We start from the raw sequence: 20,403 nt of genomic DNA, 5'->3' as shown, positions 1-20,403 counted from the left end.
GCTGGGCGCGGAGCTGCCCGCGGGCGGCGCGGGGGCCCCAGGCCGGCCGCCCCCTTCCCCCCGCCCCCCCTCGCCGCACCTGGATGGTACCTCCCGCCGGCGACGCGGGCACTTTCTGAACTAGGAAGGAAGGGGCGACTCGGGGGGGTGGGGGGCGCCGAAGTCTGTATGGAATTACCTGCGCCCCCGGCGGAGCTGGCAGCGGTGGATGGATGGGCGCCGCGTCCGCGGCACTCGCGGCCAGCTGAGCCCCAGGAGTAAACACGGGGCTCCTCCGGCCGAGTGCGCAGTGTGGTGACCGGCACTCGCCTCGCTGACTGATCGCACCGGAGGAATATTTCGGGAGACTCCTGTGGGTAAGGTAATTTTATCCAGGCAAAAGCCCGGCATTGCTAAACTTGGTAGAGGGTGACTGAAATGGGCACTTTCGGGATTGCTGCATTACCCTGATGCGAGGGGCTACAGCCGCTATTGGCAGTTGAGTGGAATAACTGCAGTGGGTCTTCTGGTGAGTGCTTTTTGCGATAAATTGAAAAAAAAAAATCTCCCCCCTCTATATTTATACACCCTCTGGATTTGGGAGAGTACTGTCAGAGCAAGGAGTCTTTAATGTTACCTCTTTTTATTTTTTATTTCCTTGATTGTAATATATTTGACTGGAAAGGTTATATGACAGCAGAGAAGCTCTCTGTGATGGAATCTAATTAATATGAGGTCGGATCCCATCCTCTGGTTAAATAGATCTTTCCAACTCTGTGCAGCGTTCTGCTGCATTTCATAGCTGCAATGGAGGTAGAGAAAATCTGCTTTTCAAGTTGTTAAACTTTAAGGTGGTGATCCTTATTGATCGTGGTACAGTGCACTGGTGCTAAAGGGGTTAAATGCCATTGGTAATTTGGGATTACAACTGTTCCTGTAAATCCTGCAAGGAAATTATAAACTGAGAGGTGCTAAGGACAGAATCCCCTCAGCTTCATTCTAGAGAAAGACCATAAATGTCACTAGCCTGAAAATATCTCATCCAGCTGCTCTTACAAAATATCTTTTTTACCCAATAACTTACCTACTGAAACCTCGGACCACGTGTATGGGAGTTGGAAGATGTGCAAACAGAGATGCTATCTTCGGTATTTCATACATACATGCATCTGGCTGAGGGACTGTGTGGGAATTCATTCCTGTTACTTGTGGTGTGAAACGAGACGAGAGAAAAAGGAAAGATCATCTTCTTAAGAACAGAAGCGAGTGAGGGAAGCACTTCAGCCTTTAAAAATTTAAAGGGATCCGAGCAATGCACATTGGTAATCTCTCTCTGCAAAATCAGTTCTGATAAGAGGGAATGGGGGAAGGTTGAGGGAATCGATAGTGATGACGTTGTGCAGTGCAATGCACTGCAATGCTAAAGTTACACAGTGTGTGCGAAAATATGTACCCTCATGTACTGCTGGTGAGTTCATGCATAATGGATGCAAGAAGATATGCAGATCTGTCTGTAGGAAGATGGATGTATTTGTGCAAAGACGGCGATTATGTAACTTGATTACATCAGTGGCATCAGTCGCCGATAGTGGAATAATATTCTCCTATAGCGTATCGATCACTTGGCTTAACTTTGTAGCGCTCCGGGCAGCGAGGGATGGAGACCTGGGCAGAGGAGGGGAGATCCTTGCTCAGCTCCCGACACGGGGTTTGCCTCTTGCAGGCTGCCTTTGCATCGGCGTGCTGCTGGCGGAGTTTCCCCGGGACAGGGAGTTCACGGAGGACGAGGAGTGGAGGAGGAGGAGGAGGAGGAGGGGAAGGCTGCCGAGGGCTGGTTCGGCCACACCCGGCAGAGGCTCCCGAGGAGCCCCGGCCGGGCTGCACAATGCTCCCATTGAGCGGCCCCGGCTCCTTCGCAAGGTCACACCGCAACCTGGGCTCGGGTGCATGGCAACAGCTGAGCGGAGGAGGAACAATACCGAAATTAAAATTGATCCTCCTCCTCCTGCTGTCCCCTGGCCGCCGGCTGGCTCCGAGCTCGGCGTTCTGCTGACCTGTGTGCTCCGGGCAGAGCCGGAGCCTCTTTGCCCGGGTGTGTGCGGCGCTGTGAGCTGAGAGCTGAGAGCTGAGCCTCTCTCGGTGCGAGCAGCCACTGCTCTCAGCTTTGGCAGGGTGCTGCTGCACTGTTACAATACAGCCTGACTGACGGGGGGAAAAGTATTATCAGATCCAACAGCTTCATGCACCTGTTACATTTGCAGGAGCCCAAAAGGTGGTCTCTTACTGCATTTCAAATACCATAGAAGTGAGTGGAAGAGCAAAGGAGTAACAGGAGTCTCATTGGTTTAACTCAGACTTTTTTAGCAAATTGTCCTCAAAGATAGCAGTATCAGGATATGCCTTAATGCCCCTTTTAGAATCCTGAATCACTTTTCCTATCTGTTCAGGGAGAGGAGGGGGAAGAGCACTCCTTGAAGATAGATAAGCTCACAAAGGCACTGCTGAGGGCCCATACCTCTAACACATGCATTTTCTGAAAAATGTAAGCCTGATGAAATCTTAACTCAGCTGAAATGAGTGATCTTATCGTCACTGACCTGTGTCCTTCCCCACTTCACTCTGAATCCATTCCAGCAAAATGTCACTGAAATACTTTTCAGTTAAGAAGAGGTGAGGGCAGAGTGGGTTTTACATCTCTTGATAAACATGATCTTCACATACCTACTAGATTTAATGCACTATCAAACTCACAGTAATTTTACCCTACAGCAGCCTGAAAAATCATTTTTTCCTGCTTCCCTGAAAACATCAGTATTTTAAAGTAGATTCACCATTAGTTCATGACTATATTCATATTTCTGGAGGATAGGTCTGGGCAAGCACTAAAATATCATGCTAATGCAGTTTAGAGTTTGACATTCATAGAGTATACTGAGTAAATTGGGAAAAAAAGGATATGCAGTTAACTCTGTTTCCATCCTTCAGGGGTCAGAATAACACTATGGCAACTCCTATGCATTGCTACAGCTCTTATAATATTCAGAAATGTCCATTGCATACTCTCCCCCACACAAAATTACAGGCATGCTCTTTTCACTGATTGCTTGCAGGACCCCTTGTGACACACAGGCCACACAGGCCACACACCTGTACCACCCATCTCAAAGGAGAGCACAATTGTCTCCTGAAGGTGTTATAAAACTGCTGCTGTAGAGGAGTAGGCACTGACAGTGTGGGAATGCATCACATGGTACATGCAAAGTGGCATGCAGCATTCAAGGATTTGCAAATTCAGGACAATAGAGAATGGTAAGCAACCAAGTTTTATTTATAGATTAATTTTATTGTTGTAGTTAGCCATGCCCACTTGGTAAAAATAGAGGGTTTCAGCTCCAATGCAACATCTCTTCAGTTTGCACCAAATGTAGCTTTTTTGAGAGGAAACTTTCCTTGCTGAAGTAAAGCTGTAAATCACTCGGACAAATGAAGAGAAAATGTGAAAAGAAATATTTACATAAAACATTCCCAGGCTCCAAATCTCAGACCACTGAAAGCAGTGAGATTTTGGCCACCCACTCCTCGCTATTGCTGGAGTGCTGGCTTTTAAAGAAAACAGCAGTGCATGAAGAATAATCTCAGTGCCTTCTTCTGAAAGAGCAGGCTTCTGGCTGTCATTGTCATAGAAAACAGCAGACTTGTTTTAGTGCTGATAGGAAAATTTGAAACAGGGCAGATCTTAATGAAACTTTTTTTACTGTTCAGTGATATTCTTGTAATGCATTCAGAGTACTTTCTGTGGCCATTATGTTGAACTCATGTATGAGGAAAAAAACCAAAAAAAATGGATAATCAACTGAGGCTTTCCTTCAGTGTATTTGCACTTACAGAGAAGTGTTTGAATATACTTCTGTGTTTCATAACAGCTGTGATATTCAGCGGCTGGGAATCTTTTTATTTTTATAGTTCACACTGCATGATAATATATGGCAATTGAAACATGAAGCTCTGATTAATATGATTAAAAAGTAGCAACCTATCTAGTGGTGCTGAAGTTGTAAAGTTTAATTATAGAAGCACCATTTGCACAGCTATAGGTAAGGTTGTGTCAGCATTTCTGTTATAAAACTCTATCCTGTTTCCATCCGTTGTGTCAGGGGTCTATGAAATAAGAATTCACAGCAGAGACCATGATGGCTGTTTAGGTTACTGACATGGCCCATCAGGTCAGTAATCCATGTGTTTCTTTAAGTCTTTATATGAATATCTACAGCAGCACCAAAGCAGACATTATGCTCTATCAATTCAAGTATATTCTTTTATTTTAAAATGTAATTAAATATGCAGTGATGGACCACAGTGACTTAGTGACTCAGGAGGGAACATTTAACATATCATTTTTTAATGCACTTTCATGTAGTTTTCATACTCCTAAAACAAAAACAGATTAAATGCAGCAATTAATTCTTTTTGTGACAGCTTGAAATTAATTTGCATTTAGGTGAAAACTCTTTTGGGGGGGGAGGAGGAAGGAGAAAATGATGAAGATGAAAATTTGTGGGTTTTGAATGTTAATATTAAAGCTTTGCATATTCCCCTGAGGTGGTCACATATGGAACTCCATCCTGCAGAAAGGGAAAGTACTGTGTCATTTGCCACAGCTCTGTAAGACCTGGGCAAGGAAATCAGGTAGTGCTGGCTCTCAGTTTTAACATTGAGCACTCAGTTTTTCTAGGTCTCAGTGTACCTGTGTGTTGTAGGCACTCCTCGATAAGTTCATGGTGTTACACAGCACACTATTTATGCCTCAATAACTGGGTCTGAACAAACGAACCAAGGGCATCTCTCAGTCTTACTGCTGTATGTGCTTTAAAGTTTCATGTTTGTAGGAGCAGCACACAGACATAATCCTTAAACAGTTGTAGCATCAGCTGCAGCATTTACTCACAGACACTTTTCAATTGGGAATGAAGAAAAGAAAGGGAGAACATGAAAACATTTAGATTTTTGCCACTGCAGTAGATATTGTTTCCATTTTATTTTTTACTTGTGGAAATTATTTAGGAAATTCTCAGTGTAGCTTACAAAAAGAACTACAGAAAGCTAATTCATGTGTTGAGAAGACCAATACTATCTATACAAATCTATACAATCAGCAGGCAGGCAAGGGGTAGTGGTGTCACAAAGTTTTCTGTTCTCTGGTCCTTTACAGCTGAGCATAGTGAATAGAGCATTGTGAAAGAGGAAGAAGATGGAGACTGCAGAATGGGTTAATAAAAGGGGGGCAGAAAAGCTTGTAAATGTACAGACAGTGGTGAGGTATCTTCTGTCTTCTGAGATTGAATATATTTTTGTATTCTTCTTGTCTGTTCTTTTCTTTACTAGGGATACCCAACTGCTTAAAGTTATTGCAGTTCCCAACGCCCACTGCTCTTTTTTTTTCTTTTTTTTGGAAAATCCTTAAAATCTTCAGAGCAAGAGCCATCAACTTTTTGCTTTCATGTTTTCATGCCTGTTTCCAGTCACGCAATGAGACGGTGATCTCTCAATTGAGGTAACTTGAGGTCTTTCTCCATAAAATAATAAATTAATGTCAGGAACATGAGAGAAAGAATGTTTCTGTTACATGGAAAGACTGAAAAGGCCTATAATTTTAGAAAAGGCTGATAATTTGCAGAAATCAGACTTTGTTCTGACAAAGTACATACTTTTAATTTCCAACTAGGATTTCACAATACTCTCACAAGACTGACACCAAGGTAGTGCAGCTGCTGTGCTTGGAGTGTCAGTAGCAAGTTCTTTTCAATCCCAACGAAAAGTTTAGACTGTTTCAGGGAAAATGAAGTCATAGTGATGTGCATCCATTGTCATGTGCAGAGAAAGGCTTCTGCTGCTGGTTAGGAGTGGGCTTAACCACTCTGAGTTCCCAGTGGGCTTAACCAGCTCTGACCTGAGTTCCCAGACCATTTGCATCTGACTGAGAATTGCTGAGCCTGAATGGTGTAAGGAACCTGAGAGTATGTCTGTGCCCTGCCTACATCCATTTGACAGTGCACCTTTACTGGATTTGACTCTCAGCTCAGATCATATGCCTCAGGGATAATTCCCACACCAAGATCTGTTGGTATGATGGAAACCTTGGGATAGAGCCACAATGTCTGCACAGGAATGTGTTTGGCCAGGATGCTTTTGTGTGGCACTGATCCCTGGCAGCAGTTTTAGCCCTGTGTCTGTCAGGTTGCTGCTCAGTGCACAGAATTTCAGGATGGCAGCAGAGCACAGCTGTTACCATACAGCACCTTGGCACTCTGCATCTTCAATTTTCCTTTAATGCTTTCTGTCTCTTCCCAATTAAAACTTTTTTCTCCCTCCCCCCTCCACTCAAACTCTTTTGCTTATTTTAGAGTAATATAACTGGAAATGCATGGCATTTCCTTTTCAGCAAGTTGTGACTGTGATGGAGATACTTATGCTTGTGTACCTATCTGTCAATAGGATCTGCATGTTCAGTATACACAGAGTTTTTTTAATTCAACATTTCTTACAGAACAGACAAGGCCTGTGATTTTCCTCTTAGACATTTCTTTGGGGGATCCCATAGCTGAAAGTGGTGTGCTTGCACCAATGTTAAATCAGGCTGGCTGATTGGCACTGTCTCTCTGCACATACATATATATTTATTTATAATAGAATCAATAGAATATGCTGAGTTGAAAGAGACCCATCAGGATCATTCAGTCCAATTCACTGGCCCTGCACAGGACACCCCAAGAGTCACACCATGTATCTGAGAACATTGTCCAAATGCTTTTTTGTCTCAGTCAAGCTTGCTGCTGTGACCACTTCCCTGAGGAGCCTGTTCCAGTGACTGACAACCCTCTGGGTGAAAAATGTTTTCCTGATATCCAACCTAAACTTCCTTTTACACAGCTCTAGGCCATTTCCTTGAGTCCTGTCACTGGTCATGAGAGTGAAGAGATCATCACTGTCACCTCCACTTCTCCTCAGGGGGAATTTGTCATTGCAGTGAGGTCTCCCCTCAGTGTGCTCCTGGCTGAACAGACCCAGTGCCCTCAGCTTCTCCTCATAAGAATTCCCCTCCTGACCCTTCCCCATCCTTGTAGCCCTACTTTGGATGTCTCTAATACCTTAATGTACACTTTCAGGGATCATTTCTGTAGCTGGTCACTAGAGGAGAGTTATGTACATGTACACATGCACAAATACAGGTACCTATGTGTGCCTGTGCAGGCACATGCCTTTACCTGTGTACTCACTCATACACCCAAAGGAAGACTGAGAGCAAGCCATGAACAGAAGATGCTGGAGTTATTCCTTATGGAGGAAAACAAGCATCATTCAAACAAGCCATGAGGCAGTAGCTGGTTTTTAGGGTTGATTTATTTTTTAACGATCTGTAAATGCGGCATATTTGAAGACAACACAAATGTATTTTGGAATATCAAAGCCGAAACATACTTTGAAAGGACTATCGAAGGGCTAAATGGCATCAAAAGTAATTTTAGAAATCTACATGGTAAAACTTTGAAAGATACAATCTAAATGTTTCTTGTAGATCTCTCCTAACAGAACAGGATACCATCAAAAAATCTTGCCCCTTGTTGTGAAGAAACTCAAGCAGGGTATTTTCTCAGTTCATAGTAGAAGAAAGTTTTATATGTATTATAAAAGAAATGTAAGACTTTGTGTAGTATTTCTTGTGTAACACTTAGAAACTCTTCACTGTCATACTCAGTATGAATAATCCATCTGCCTTTGGTAACTTGTTATCCAGAAACCTATTAAGAAGGAAGAAAAGACCAGAAAATCACAGCAAAAAAAAAAAAAAAAGTCTTCCATATGAAAAGATTCCCATGTGAAGAAAGAGGTGAAGGTTTTATTTATTAAAAAAAAAGAAGATACAATATGGAAGAACAGATGATGCAGGGAATATTGAAGGCTATGGAAAGATACTTTGGCTTATCTTATATATTGTTTTCCTGATGACCAGTAAAATTTAATTGTGGAAAATGTAAAATGAGTTAAGGAAAACACTCCTTTACATAGTTCATTCAAATCCTTTGTCTCATATGCACAAGGATACACTGAAGAGAAAGCTTTAGTAGAATAGAACAGCTAGATAAAGACAGAATTTTGAAATGTTGCATTGCAATAGATACCTGGGTAAGAAGATTATCAGGCTGTGTAACAGAGGGCTCTCACATTGTGTACCCCAGTTGTGGTGTATCCAGGGGATGTAGTTGTCTGTAATTTCTGACATGTTAAAGGATGCTTCTTCCAAAGGATTTCGTATTGTCTTCCCTTGGAGATGTCCTGTCTGAGATGGACTGTGTGTTCTGGAGACTTCACTCTCTGTTCATTTTACAAACTCAGCAATTGTAGGACTGCTTAATAAAGATTTATTAATGTTGACTGAACAGCCTAATTTTGCTGTTTAAGTCTTCATTACTAAAGTCCTGGTCCAAAACACAGTGATGGAAATGGAATGAGGCCTACTGCACTCTGTAGGTATTGGATCAGTTTCCAGCTTTATCATCTACTTTCCTAATTTTTGTTATTTTCTGTGGTAGAACCCCCTCATACTGCTTATGTTTAATAGGTTAACATTGATTATAAAAAGAAAATCTTGTAAACTTTAACAGAATCCAATAAAGCTTATATTAAAGCTATATTATTGACAGTATAAATGGTCTTAGTAATTTCCATCATTAAGGGATATGCAACCCCCATATTTTGGTCAGTCACTGGAAGGAATGTCTCATTTCTTAAAAGGTTGTTACACCATCCCTGGTCTCTGGTACTTTCAGTTGCTGTGATGGAAAACTCAGATCTTTAAAATCAATCCCTTAAAATATATGCAGTGTTAGTGTAAATCCTGAGCTAGTTCTTTCTAAAAAATTGTCAGGTTAATCAAAATACAAATAGGTTTCAGTCTTTAGTTAGTTTAACTTATCCTCCTTCGTACTGATTCTTCACTATTTTATATGTATAATGATGTATAGTATATTTCTTATATATAATAATGTAAATTCTGTCAAAGGACAGTCACATGGCTCAATGGACAGACACTACACCTGACCATTCAGTTACAAGGGACCTTCCTTAATTACTGTTTTCTCTGGATTTTGTCCATTTGTAGTATCACTTAATGCTCAAGACTTCCATATTAGCTAATGCAGTGTATGTCATTTATTTCTTCGGTGTCTGAAACCAGGCCCTTTCACTAGTTCCAAATATTGCTTCTCTGTAAAATTTTGCTAAATTTGTCCATACTTCAATTTCTTGTCTCTGAAGACTGAAAGACATAAACACATTCTGCCTTCATGTCTTTTTAAGTGTTTCATCTATTTATAATATAAACTCTTTGCTTAATATTTCTATTTTATTATCTATGAAGTAGGGCTAGAGGAAAAGGTGATGCCAATTTCTTCTTCCTGCCTCAGTGGAAATTAATTTTTTTGCCAGCCCTTGGAAATCATAGAAAGTATTTCCATTCTTCCAGCCTCCAGAAAATAAGTAATTTCCATTTTGGTTGGAGGGTGGATTTTTTAATATTTTTTATTTATATAGCACTTCAATTTTGGGAGGATTGAATCAAAAGATGCCATTTTAGACATAAAAATTAAATGAAAACATTTTTTTTTTCAGTAGAAAATTAATCAGGAAAAATATTTTCAGAGTTCTTAATGCAAGTTCTTAGCAGAACAGGACTCTCAGCTAAGGTCTTTACATGCTAAATAATACAAATATGAAAATAGTATTGTGAGTCATACTACTGGGGGTGGCTGGGTCAGCTGCCTGTTTCCTAAATATTAATCAATCTTTTTTAATTTGAGATTACTTCACTATTCATCTTCTAATTTTTCCCCTGTTGCCTGAATTAATTATAAATAAAATATGGATGGTCACGAATCAAATGTAGCTCGTGGCTTTCCCTTCTGCCAAGGTTCAGGTGTAACCCACCTGGTTAGCAGAACAAAATGTTGATGGTGATGGGGCTTTCTGATGCTGAACCTCGGCTCTGTGTTGGCTCTTACTCATCAAGTCTTAATCCAGTGCCCGGGGTGCTGCGGGAAGGGCTGCTTGGTCTCAGTGTGGAGTGAATTAGATTTGGGAATTTTCAGTCCTAGCAGCGAGGTTCTGTTGCTGCCTGCAGCTCGGCTGCCGGCGCGGAGCCATCACCTGCTGCATGCCCGCAGGTACCGCAGAGAGTTTTACATACGGAATAACGGGACCGCCGGAGCGGGGCCGCTCCTGCTCCTCCGGGAGATAATCCCAGCGGTGAGGGCATCTCGGGTTTCGTACATGAAACCTCTGCTGTTTCTTTCAGGTCTTGTTACTGGAATGGACGAGCCGTGCTCGGTGCCATCCTTTGGGCTAATTCCAGCTGATTCCCGGCTCCGGAGCGGGGCCGGAGCGCAGCGCTCCGCGGTGACGCCAGCGGCATTTCCCCATCCCAGCAGGAATGCCCCAGCCCGCGGGCTCCGCGCCCGCCGCTACCTGTGCCTGGAGACTTGTGGTTTCCATAGCCCTGTTTAATAGAAGACATTTTTGTCTGCTCTGAAGATGCTCGTGCTCGCTGGTTTGGAATAATATTAAGTGAAGCAAGGGTAAACCGATTTCACACAGAATCTGCTGTCAGAGCTCTGTTCCGTCTAGAATAATGTTAGAGTAACTCCAGTGAAGCTGTTTCATTCGGCTTGCCAGATTGAGTCCAATGTGAACCTTCAACATAGATATTATTGCATTAATTTTAATGAATAAAGATCGCAGACTTATTTAATTAACATAGCAAAAACCATTGTCAACAAGCAAAGAAGTTATACTGCACAGCCACTCTAATGCAGTCACAAGAGTATACTTTATGGCTATGAGTATATAATTTTCTTGTTAAAAAGCTTTGATGTTTCATTAAATATATAAAAATACAGGAAATGTGTAAATAAGGCTCGCCAGCCATCTTGAATGCATGTTAAAATTAATCTTTTAGCTTTAGTTTGTGTCTATTTAGATGGGTTTCAGATAATATTGGTGCATATATACAAGCATATATATAAATATAAGTGGAGGCATGCATGTACAGACATGACTTTTCTTATAAAATCATAGGTGTTAATATTGAAAACACAACCATTATGTCAATTTTCATATGTTATTTTTACCATTATTTTTATCATTTTATTTGCATGGTTAAGGACTGTTTAACCACTAGAGTTTTACCTTTCTTGTACTTTGCTGCCTGGTCCAACTACATAGGAAATGCTCCTTTAATTTGTTCTTAGGGAATTCAAGAGCACTCTCTCTATTGGAGGTTTGCCTCCTCCACCAAGACCCACAGCGCAGTCCCACCTGCACGTCTGTTTCAGACCTACACACGTTCTTCTATCCAAGCTCCCTCAAGCATTGCCACAGGAGCTGGTTCAATGTTTCTGAAAGTCAAGGAGTCAAAGAGCCACCAGCCACCTGAATGGCAGTAGCTTGTCATGTGAATGGCAGTATCTTGTCTCTGTGCTAGTCCTGGATTCATAACTCAGAGGGAGTCTGTGTTTCGTAAGAGGGGAAGCTGTGGGCAGTGCATCTCATAGTTTGGCAGGAGCTGCTTGCTGTGTAGATGGCTTTAGATTACTGTTGGTGTCAAGATTTCAACATATATTTGGTATGTTTAATCCCACACTGAGACAGAGTATGAAAACCATTGCTTGAAAGCAATATGTATGTGTATAAATATAAGCCAGACTCTAGTTTATCTAATAATGAAACCTGAATGCAGGAATGCAAATGTTTAATGTAGCCCAAAGTGTATCAGGCTGTATCAGTGCCACCTGAAATATGTAAATAAGAGACTTTATTGCTTATTTGGCAGGGACTGTGGTTCTACAGTCCTCACTTTTACTGTCATTTTTATTGACCTCTCAGAATGCTCTCAAATAAGCTTTCAACCTTATGCTTTGTTTTGATGAATGAATTTTCATCTAGAGACAGTTTACTATAGAATTATCTTGTATTTTTTTCTACCAAGATTGGCACAATATTCTTAGCTTAAAAAAAAAAGTTTTTTTTCTTTATTATTCTTTTACTGGAAATTTATACTATATATTTATACTATATGTTGTAGGATAGAGCAAAAATACAGTAAAAATATAATACAGTAAGACTGTGTTCATATAACAGCAATTTTTTGCACCCATAAACTTTATAGTTTGTTTTGAGGATTATCTACTAAGGCTCTAATTCAAAAGAAAAAAAATTAACTCATATAACTTCCCCCCAGAAAAAAGAGAAAGGACACACCAGAAAGAAAAATATTTTTTTAAATTAAATTTAGATACCCGTTCATTTAAGTCCATAATTTGTTTTAAAGTACAAATTGTCTTTCTGCTTATCTTAGAGGAGAGACAGACCCTCTTACTATTTAAAGCTTATTGTAAAAATAGCTTCATTATGATGGAGCACAATTTTTGCTCAGTCCTTTTCAAAGAGTAAAATTAAACCAAATACGCTGTCAATCAACACTCACTTTCCTGTAGATGGTCAGAAGTTAAGCAGAGAACCATCACTGATCTCAGTATCAAAACAGTATGTTTTGATATACTATTCTCCTAGGGGTTTCCATAAAATTTAGCTTATGGAACTCAAAGGTTTTATAACAAGAGTTATGGGAGTTTTACATGTGGAATAACTGATTTTAGCAGGAGTTTGCGTTTTGTTGATGCCAGGAATTCTAGCTCACTTTTTCTGTTACATGGTGTGTGTGGTGCACAACTTTCATGGTAAACACACACATGAAACAGGAACTAATTTATCAGTTCCCATGAATAAATGGCTGTGCACACCTCTTTTATTAGTGAAAACTAAATTGTATTTGAAAACAAAGACATAGAGGAGAAAATATCCTTAAATGGTCCTTTATTTTATATGCTGTGATACACAAATAAATCCATGAGTTACCTTCAGCAATGTGGAATTTATTTATCAGATGAGACGTTCTGGCTGTCACCAGTCACTGACAGTGATTGTGACACCCTGCTGCACACATTGCTTACACTGTACAAAAACTCTCTATTTGTGTAGCACGTTGTTCCTGAGATTTCATACCACAGGTGAACAATTAGCTGCATACCTGCCAGTTAAGATAACTGAGCTCTGCAATTAGATTGTGTGACAGGTTTTGATGAAGTTCAGCCTCCTTCCAGAGGCACATTGTGAGCTGGCAGGGAGGGTGTGGGGTGCCCCAGGTGAGCAGGCACAGGGTGTGCAGGCAGTGCAGCAGGAAGGCGCTTGGAAGGGCACAGCAGTGGTCAGCAGAGCGCTGCCTCCCCATTTGTGCAGCCCTGTGGTTACCACATGTCCTGTGCAGCAGCTCACAGGCATGGGGAAGGCTGCTCCTAGGATGGGTATTAAAGAAAAGCTGTGAATAGTGAAGACAGAGAAATGCTTGGTGTTGGTCAGTGTCCTGTGGCATGAATTTGGTTTGATCACATCTTTTCTGTTGCATACATCATCCCTAAGGAGAAACTCTGCCTCCTTGGCCAGTGTCATCCCTTGGTTTCACATCAGCTCCCAAGTGAAAGAGAACTGGGCTGGGAGTCTGTCCCCCCACTGCTGCACTCTGGGGCCAGCTGGCTGGGTGGCAGGAAGGGGGACCAACTTGTGCTGGTTTTGGCTGCAATACAGATAATTTTCTGCAAGTGGTGGAGAGCAGTTCATAGCCACACTGCCTGGTGCTCATACCCTCTTCCAAAAGATTGCCTGGGACTACAGTATTTGTCGTTTGGCTTTGAGTTCCTTCTCAGCCACCTGTGATGGACTCCTTGTCTTAGTTATTACTCTTAGAGTTGGTTTTTTTAATGTAGGTTTATAGAGTTATTTTTAGTTTTGTTTGTGAGAAGTGCAGCCTCCCCTGCCTTGTTGTTTTATCAGACACAAAACTGGTAGATGTTGTGTGTCCTAGGCTACGTGCAGGGCTCATCTTAGGGACAGGATGGAATCAGAGGACTGAATGTTCAGTACAGACCAAACCTACTTGTTACCTTGGTGTTAGAGGCAATCTGTGGAGTGAACTGCCTTCCCTCACCTGTTGACTCCAGTGAACTCACACCCTGCAGAGTGGATGCTCCCTGTGAGGAGCTTACTCAAGGGCTGAGCTGCTTGGCAGTGCAGACGTGTTGCCTGACGTGGATTCCCAGGAGCAGAACGGGGTGATAGCATTTCTCACCTCCCTGGCACACTGAGGGAACAGACACATTAGAGACTGTGAGATGTGAAGATACGGTAAGATGTGGTGTTTTGTGGTGTGATGAGGGTGCAAATGACAGACTCCTGTCTGAGAAGATGGATGAGTTCCCTTCAGTAAAGCATTAATATGTGCTGTATGCTCTGAAATGTGAGCTGGTTGTCACAGGCTCTGCAGTTGTTCCTGGGGATTTTGTTATGCAGATGGTACTTTCTGATTATCACATTTTAAGACTCACGCACACATGAAAGGGAATAGTGAAATGGAGAGGGGTAATCTTACTGAATAAGAACAGCACTTTTATAAACAGATTTTTTTCCCCTGAGATAAATCAGCTCACTCTCGGCCTTACATCCTGAAGCTCAGTCTGTCTATATCTGAGTTTATGAGATAACTATGCATCTTTTTTATTACTGCCCTTTGAAAAGCCCAGAACATGGCTGTCATCACTGACATGCTGTGGAGACAGGTCTGTGCAGAGCTCAGAAACATTCCCCCTGCCTGTTTCTCTCCATCAGGCTGGTCAGGTGTGTGCCTGCTGCTCTATGAGTCAGGACTGGGAAGGCAAATGTGTCTCCAATGCAGGTCCCGTTCAGGGCATCACTCTGTAACAGATACTTTTCAGAAGTAAGCTAGAAAGCTTCTTGGTCTTGTACACTCCTTTCCACAAACTGCCCTGCCAAAAAAGGGCTGGTGAAACAAAGGCTTGGTGAAATAATCCCATTTGACACAGCCATATTTTCCATTTGTAGGAGAAATGCACTGCATTCAGCACTCAGCAGATCATGTTTGTTCAGCAGATTTCAATTAAAGGTGTTAGTGCTTTTAGAGGCCAAGCTGGACTTCTTCCAGAGCAGATTTTTTATCTTACACTCCATACACAGCTCCATAAAATGTCTTTGTAGAGACAAAATGTGCATCTGCCTATACCCTTAGAAAGCTTTTGTGATTAAATTGTGGAAGAAATTCTTTTACCTTGCCCTGTCTGAATTGGAAATAGTGTCTGCATGTGGGAGGAAGCAGACATTGTAGTTCAGGTTTGGATGGGAATAGGGATCTTAATGTTGGTGAAGGAATTACTGTGACTTCTTTCTATTAAAGGATTGCCCATAATCACCCAGTTTCCATTTCTCTGTGTGTTGTGCATGCTCAGAACCCATGCCATAGGGCTTACAAGGGAGAGAAATTGGATTGGGGCAGCTGGGGAGCACGAGGTAATAACAAAACCATATTGGCAGCACTCTTGACAGTAGCCATCAGCTTCCTTCCTTCTCAATTTTTCATAGACATCATAGTGGAGAAGGGATTTGAAGGAACAGAGAATGGAGTTCATTGTCATTTTAGTCTGCTCAAATGATTGAGGAAGGCTATAAAAAGCCACCTCAGGCCTAATTTCGTAGTAGCCAATTCTCACAAATTGTTTGTCTGTAGGAAGAGCACAAAGCTTCAGCAATGCCAGGCCACCTGCAGATTTCACTTAAGAAGAACACAGCCCAGTTTTCATTGGACTATCAAAACAATTAACTTGCTCAAAATCATGATGGTTCTGTGAGTTGATTTTAGCTACAGAAGAATAAATTTCTGCAAAAATCCCTATGAGCCTTTCAGAATTCTGTATCATAAATTACACCCCCATCAGTGAAATCTCAGTTTAGAAAACAGAAAACTAAGCTATCACTAATGAGGAGTTAAACATAATTTTATACTGCGCAGTATTGAGCGTATTTAAAATATTTGGGCTCTTAGTTTGAATTTGGACTTCTGACCTCATATTAATAAGCAAGTTTTAATTTGAAGGGGTTTTAATTTTTAATTTAGTTTGTGTCATTTTACTTCCTTAATAATTGAAAGGTCACATGATACCAAATGAAACACCTTATGACAATCTAAATTGAGTATATCATCATTATTACCTTTATCAGTCAGAAATAATTAATTGAATAGTGTGTATTGCTCATAGATCATGATGTCTGCTTCTGAAAAATGCATTGACCTATAAATTGTCCTCCAGTAGCCCTCCCCAGACTAGACAGGAGTTGCCAGAAGAAATTTGTAGAAAGATGTCTTCTGAATGATGGGTGTTTGCACAGTAAAGCTGAGTAAGAAGGCAGCTATTCAGAGCCTCTTTTTAAAGGTTTCCTGTTCGATCCTTTTTAAAAAATACAGTTTTCTATTTCTAGCATGAATTAACATAAATCACATATGAGATATATTTAATTTCTTTATTTCTGTCTAGTTATTTCCATGTAAGACAGGACACAGTTGGAACATAATACTAATCACCATAGGAATTTATAGCTACATATTCCTGGTGCCACATTAAGTTTTACCCAAATACAGTAAAATTGTTCAGCAGATAATTCCTGCAACAGCTTATCTTTGCATTTATTTTTAAAGGTTTATTTTACAGTGAGCCATAAACTTTAATTTCCAACTGTTTATCATTTGTTTCTCGGGATATACTCCAGTTTTTAATATATACACCCATTCTTAGGAATAGAGGACAGGGGCTTATTGTTATGCAGTGCCTACTCTCCGTTAAACAGTTTCCTTTTAGGCTTGTCCTTCTAATCTGTTTTCTGCTTTCAAGGCCAAAATCCTTGCTGGACAGCTCAGATTCAATGCCCTTTAATTGGCATGACTTTTCCTCTGCCTCATGTCTGTTCTCTGATGGTATACAGAAGGAAATCATAACTTCTCTGATATTTATCACAATAAGAAAGCTAAAATATTCTACTCCAGTTAGACTTCTGTTCCCCTTACGTGCTTTAACAGCTGCCTTTGCACTTGTGGTCTGAGTTCTTTTGGAAAGTACTGACCAGAAGCCTCTACATTGTGCTAGATGAGGTCTGGCTGGTGCTTGTGCCGTTTGCAGTAGCTCTGCCACACACCTGCCTTCAAAGGCAGATGCTAAATTTGCAGCTTTTCAGTACTTTGTCATTCTGATTTGTCACTTAGGGTACTGTACTCACTGCAGGCACGTTTTCTGACAGCCGTGCTTTGCTCTCAGTCTGTGGCTGCCCCAGCTTGTGATGCTTTACCACTTAGTGCTGAGAGCCTACCTAGAATCTGAACAGTAGCAAAAAGTATTGCCCTCTCTGCTCTGGTGAGTGTCCTTAAGGGTGGGCTTTCTTCTGGCAATGTGAGGAATGCAATTAATTGTTCATAAATTGGCTTAAAAATTCATCCTAATACCAGAAGAATCGGATATTTCAGTGCTATTTCATAGCATATATTGTGTAGGATATCATGGTAGCTGCTAGCACATAGGTGTGTAAGATTGAACAGGTCATTCTTGCTCATGGAATCTGAGTACATTCACTGGATCACCAGAAGTAGTGGTATGTGTGAAGCTCAGACCTCATTGAATGTATCTTATCTTCCCATAACAAGACACTATATTTCTCATTGGTTCCTATAGTTATCAGATACTATTTAAAAATCCCCTCCTCTCAGCTCTAAAACCATGCCAGAGAATCTGGCGTTTTAATGCAAGTCACAAATTCAGCTAAGGAAAAAATGTATTCTTTTTTTTACTTCAGACCTACAGGAACTTCACATGGCATATGTTTAGAGATGCAATACTCAGATACTTCATTATTAAAAAGTCAAGAAAGGGAAGAACAATCCACTTGGCATAGGAGGAGTACTAGCCTCCAAAAAAAAGGGATTCTAGGAAAGTCAAGTGATAGTAAAGTGTAATATCAGCATAATTTCAAGTAATAAACCCCCAGGATTTGGCTAAGTTTGTCTGGGAGTAATGTAAATGAGCCTTTGTAGAGCAATTGCATGTTTAGAGCAATGGTAGAGCAAACTCTGTGTTTAATGTCCTAAACACTTTGTTTGTGGCTCCTCAGCCTTATGGCCTCATCATATACCAAATTTTTGTGAAAAAACACTTCAACTTACATGCAATTAAGCTTTACTGAGAACGTAAAATTACAGTATAGCCAGTGTGAAATAGGATCATCAATGATGGTGGCATCTGTCAGACACAAGAATAAAACTGCATTATGAACCCCCAGCCATGATTGTATCATCTCATTTGCATAACCAGTGTTAAAAAATCCAGTTATGTTAGGCACTTAGCATTTCACAATGGCCTTTAAGCACAGGAGTGAGGCTAGGAGGGGGCACCAGATAATTTTAAATTGTAGCATTAAGATGCCAGAAACCATCTGGATAAGCAGCCATGCCTGCAGTGGTGAATACAGCAGATCCATGGACCACTTCAGTCCCCCCCTCAAGATATCGCTATGCCAGGGAGAGCACTAGCAGGGGAGCAGGGGAATGGCTGCAGATCCAGCATTTGAGCTTTCTTCTTGGCTTTATTTCCTTTTTTACTGGTGCAGCCAGGTAGACTAACTGACTGCAAAAATGTAATATACAGTTAGTTTAAAAAGGACTTCAGAGCACCAACCCCACACCACTTACACACCAAAAGTTCCAAGCTAATAACTCCCAACATCCTATAATTAATTAGAATAAAAAAAAAAAGCCCTAGAAATTATGATGTGCCACAGAAAGAGAGCAGGAGAAATCAAGGGCATTAAGGGTGTCCTAGTATATATATGGTGCAATGGTGAGAGTACGGACATAAAATCCTTTATTAAAGTAAATTAAGAAGTTTAAAAGAAGAAATTACTAAAGCTATAATATAGGAACAAGTCCCATGTTGCATAAAAATGGTATAATTTTTCTTCATTAATGTGTAAGATGGGAAAGGACAGATAGGAAAAAGCAGTGCAGAAACAATATGTTATTAGCTACATCAGACAAAGGAGAGCCAAATGAGGCACATCTAGGTGGGGAGCAGCTTCACAGGCTCTTCTGCCTCACCACTGGGCATGTAGTGAAAATTGCTTTTCTTACTAAACTCAGGTATATTTAATCAGCTAGGCAAAGGTGTATTCACCCTGGCACAAGATGTAATGATTGCCCAAGGAAGCAGCAGGAGGAGGAAGGATTGCTTCAAGGCAGTTGCAGAAGTCTGGAGGAGCTAGCCAGGGGTGAAAGAGTATTTCCAGAAGAGCAAGGCCACTGATTGTTCAGGCTTGTGTCTTCTCCCCATCACCTTAGTAAAACTGCTTGGCACTTACTAGTAGTAATATACTCACATCAAATGAATCTCCCCAGACACCACCTGAAGAAAAATGACAGGAAAGAAATAGATGCTTGTTAAACTTTATTTTGGTTTGATTTTACTTTGCATTGCAGAAATTAGTATTGTGCATTTAGTGAAGTTAATAAATGTGAGGTTGATGTATTCAAAACATTTACACATAATTTTGAGTATTTTCAAGGTAAACAGAGTACACATTTCTGTATCACTAGAGGAAACAAACTACAAGTAGAACACAGGAAATTAGTATGTTTCCCCAAGCAGTAATTTTACAATATTTCTTTTCCAGTTTCTAAAAAGAGAGGATTTATATTGCTCCATGAAGTAAAGTTTAAACCACTCTTGTATACAAAAAAAAGTGAAATGTTAAATTTTTGATGAAGTATGATGTTCTTTCTACACGAGAGTCCAAAGAGAATTCATGCACTTTTCTCTCAAATAATTTCTCCAAAATTCATATAAACAAAGAACAGAAGAACAACGGAAAAATATCTGAAGAACAACTAAAAAACCTGACAAAAAACCCCAAACCTATTTAGTTTTGTGCTGGGTTGGCCCTGGCTTGATGCCAAAGCTGCTCTCTCACTGCCCTCCTGACCTGGACAGGGAAGAGAAAATAAAATGAAAGGCACATGGCTTGAGAGATAAGGACAGGGAGAGATCACTCACACGTTACTGTCATGGGCAAAACGGACTCAACTTGTGGAAATTAATTGGATTTACTACTAGGTGAATCAGAGTAGGATGCTGAGCAATAAAACCAAATCCTAGAAAACACCTTCCCCTCACCCCTCTCTTCTTCCTGGGCTCAACTTCATTCCTGATTTCTCTGCCTCCTTTTGCCAGTGGCAGAAAGGAAGAGAGAGTGGGAGCCATGGTCTCTGTTGGTCCTTCCTCCTCAAACTCTGACCCTATTCCAATGTGGGGTCCCTCCCACAAGGGACAGTCCTTAATAAACTTCTGCAATGTGAGTCCTTCCTGTGGGCTGTGTTCTTCACAAACCACTCCCCTGTTGGTCTCTTCCAAAGGGTTCATTCCTTCAGGAAGAGGC

General features: G+C 41.0%; 1 protein-coding gene across 6 annotated transcripts in view; it reads left to right on the top strand.

Moving 5' to 3' along the window:
* The first annotated feature begins 216 nt into the window (after positions 1-216).
* Positions 217-20,403, top strand: part of IL1RAPL1 (interleukin 1 receptor accessory protein like 1) — a 693,884-nt gene continuing 673,697 nt past the window's right edge. For 2 of the 6 annotated variants that reach the window (XM_074534585.1, XM_074534582.1), the window contains exons 1-2: positions 224-361; positions 3,090-3,288. In XM_074534585.1, coding sequence (XP_074390686.1) covers positions 3,286-3,288 — 3 coding nt within the window. In that variant the 5' untranslated portion in view covers positions 224-361; positions 3,090-3,285. The other 4 variants (XM_074534583.1, XM_026791809.2, XM_026791808.2 and 1 more) reach the window with 4 other exon arrangements.

Source organism: Zonotrichia albicollis, chromosome 2, assembly GCF_047830755.1.
Source record: "Zonotrichia albicollis isolate bZonAlb1 chromosome 2, bZonAlb1.hap1, whole genome shotgun sequence".
In the NCBI taxonomy this organism is placed as follows: Eukaryota; Metazoa; Chordata; class Aves; order Passeriformes; family Passerellidae; genus Zonotrichia; species Zonotrichia albicollis.
Note: the sequence above shows the minus strand (reverse complement) of the source record. Positions and strands in the feature narration are given on the sequence as shown.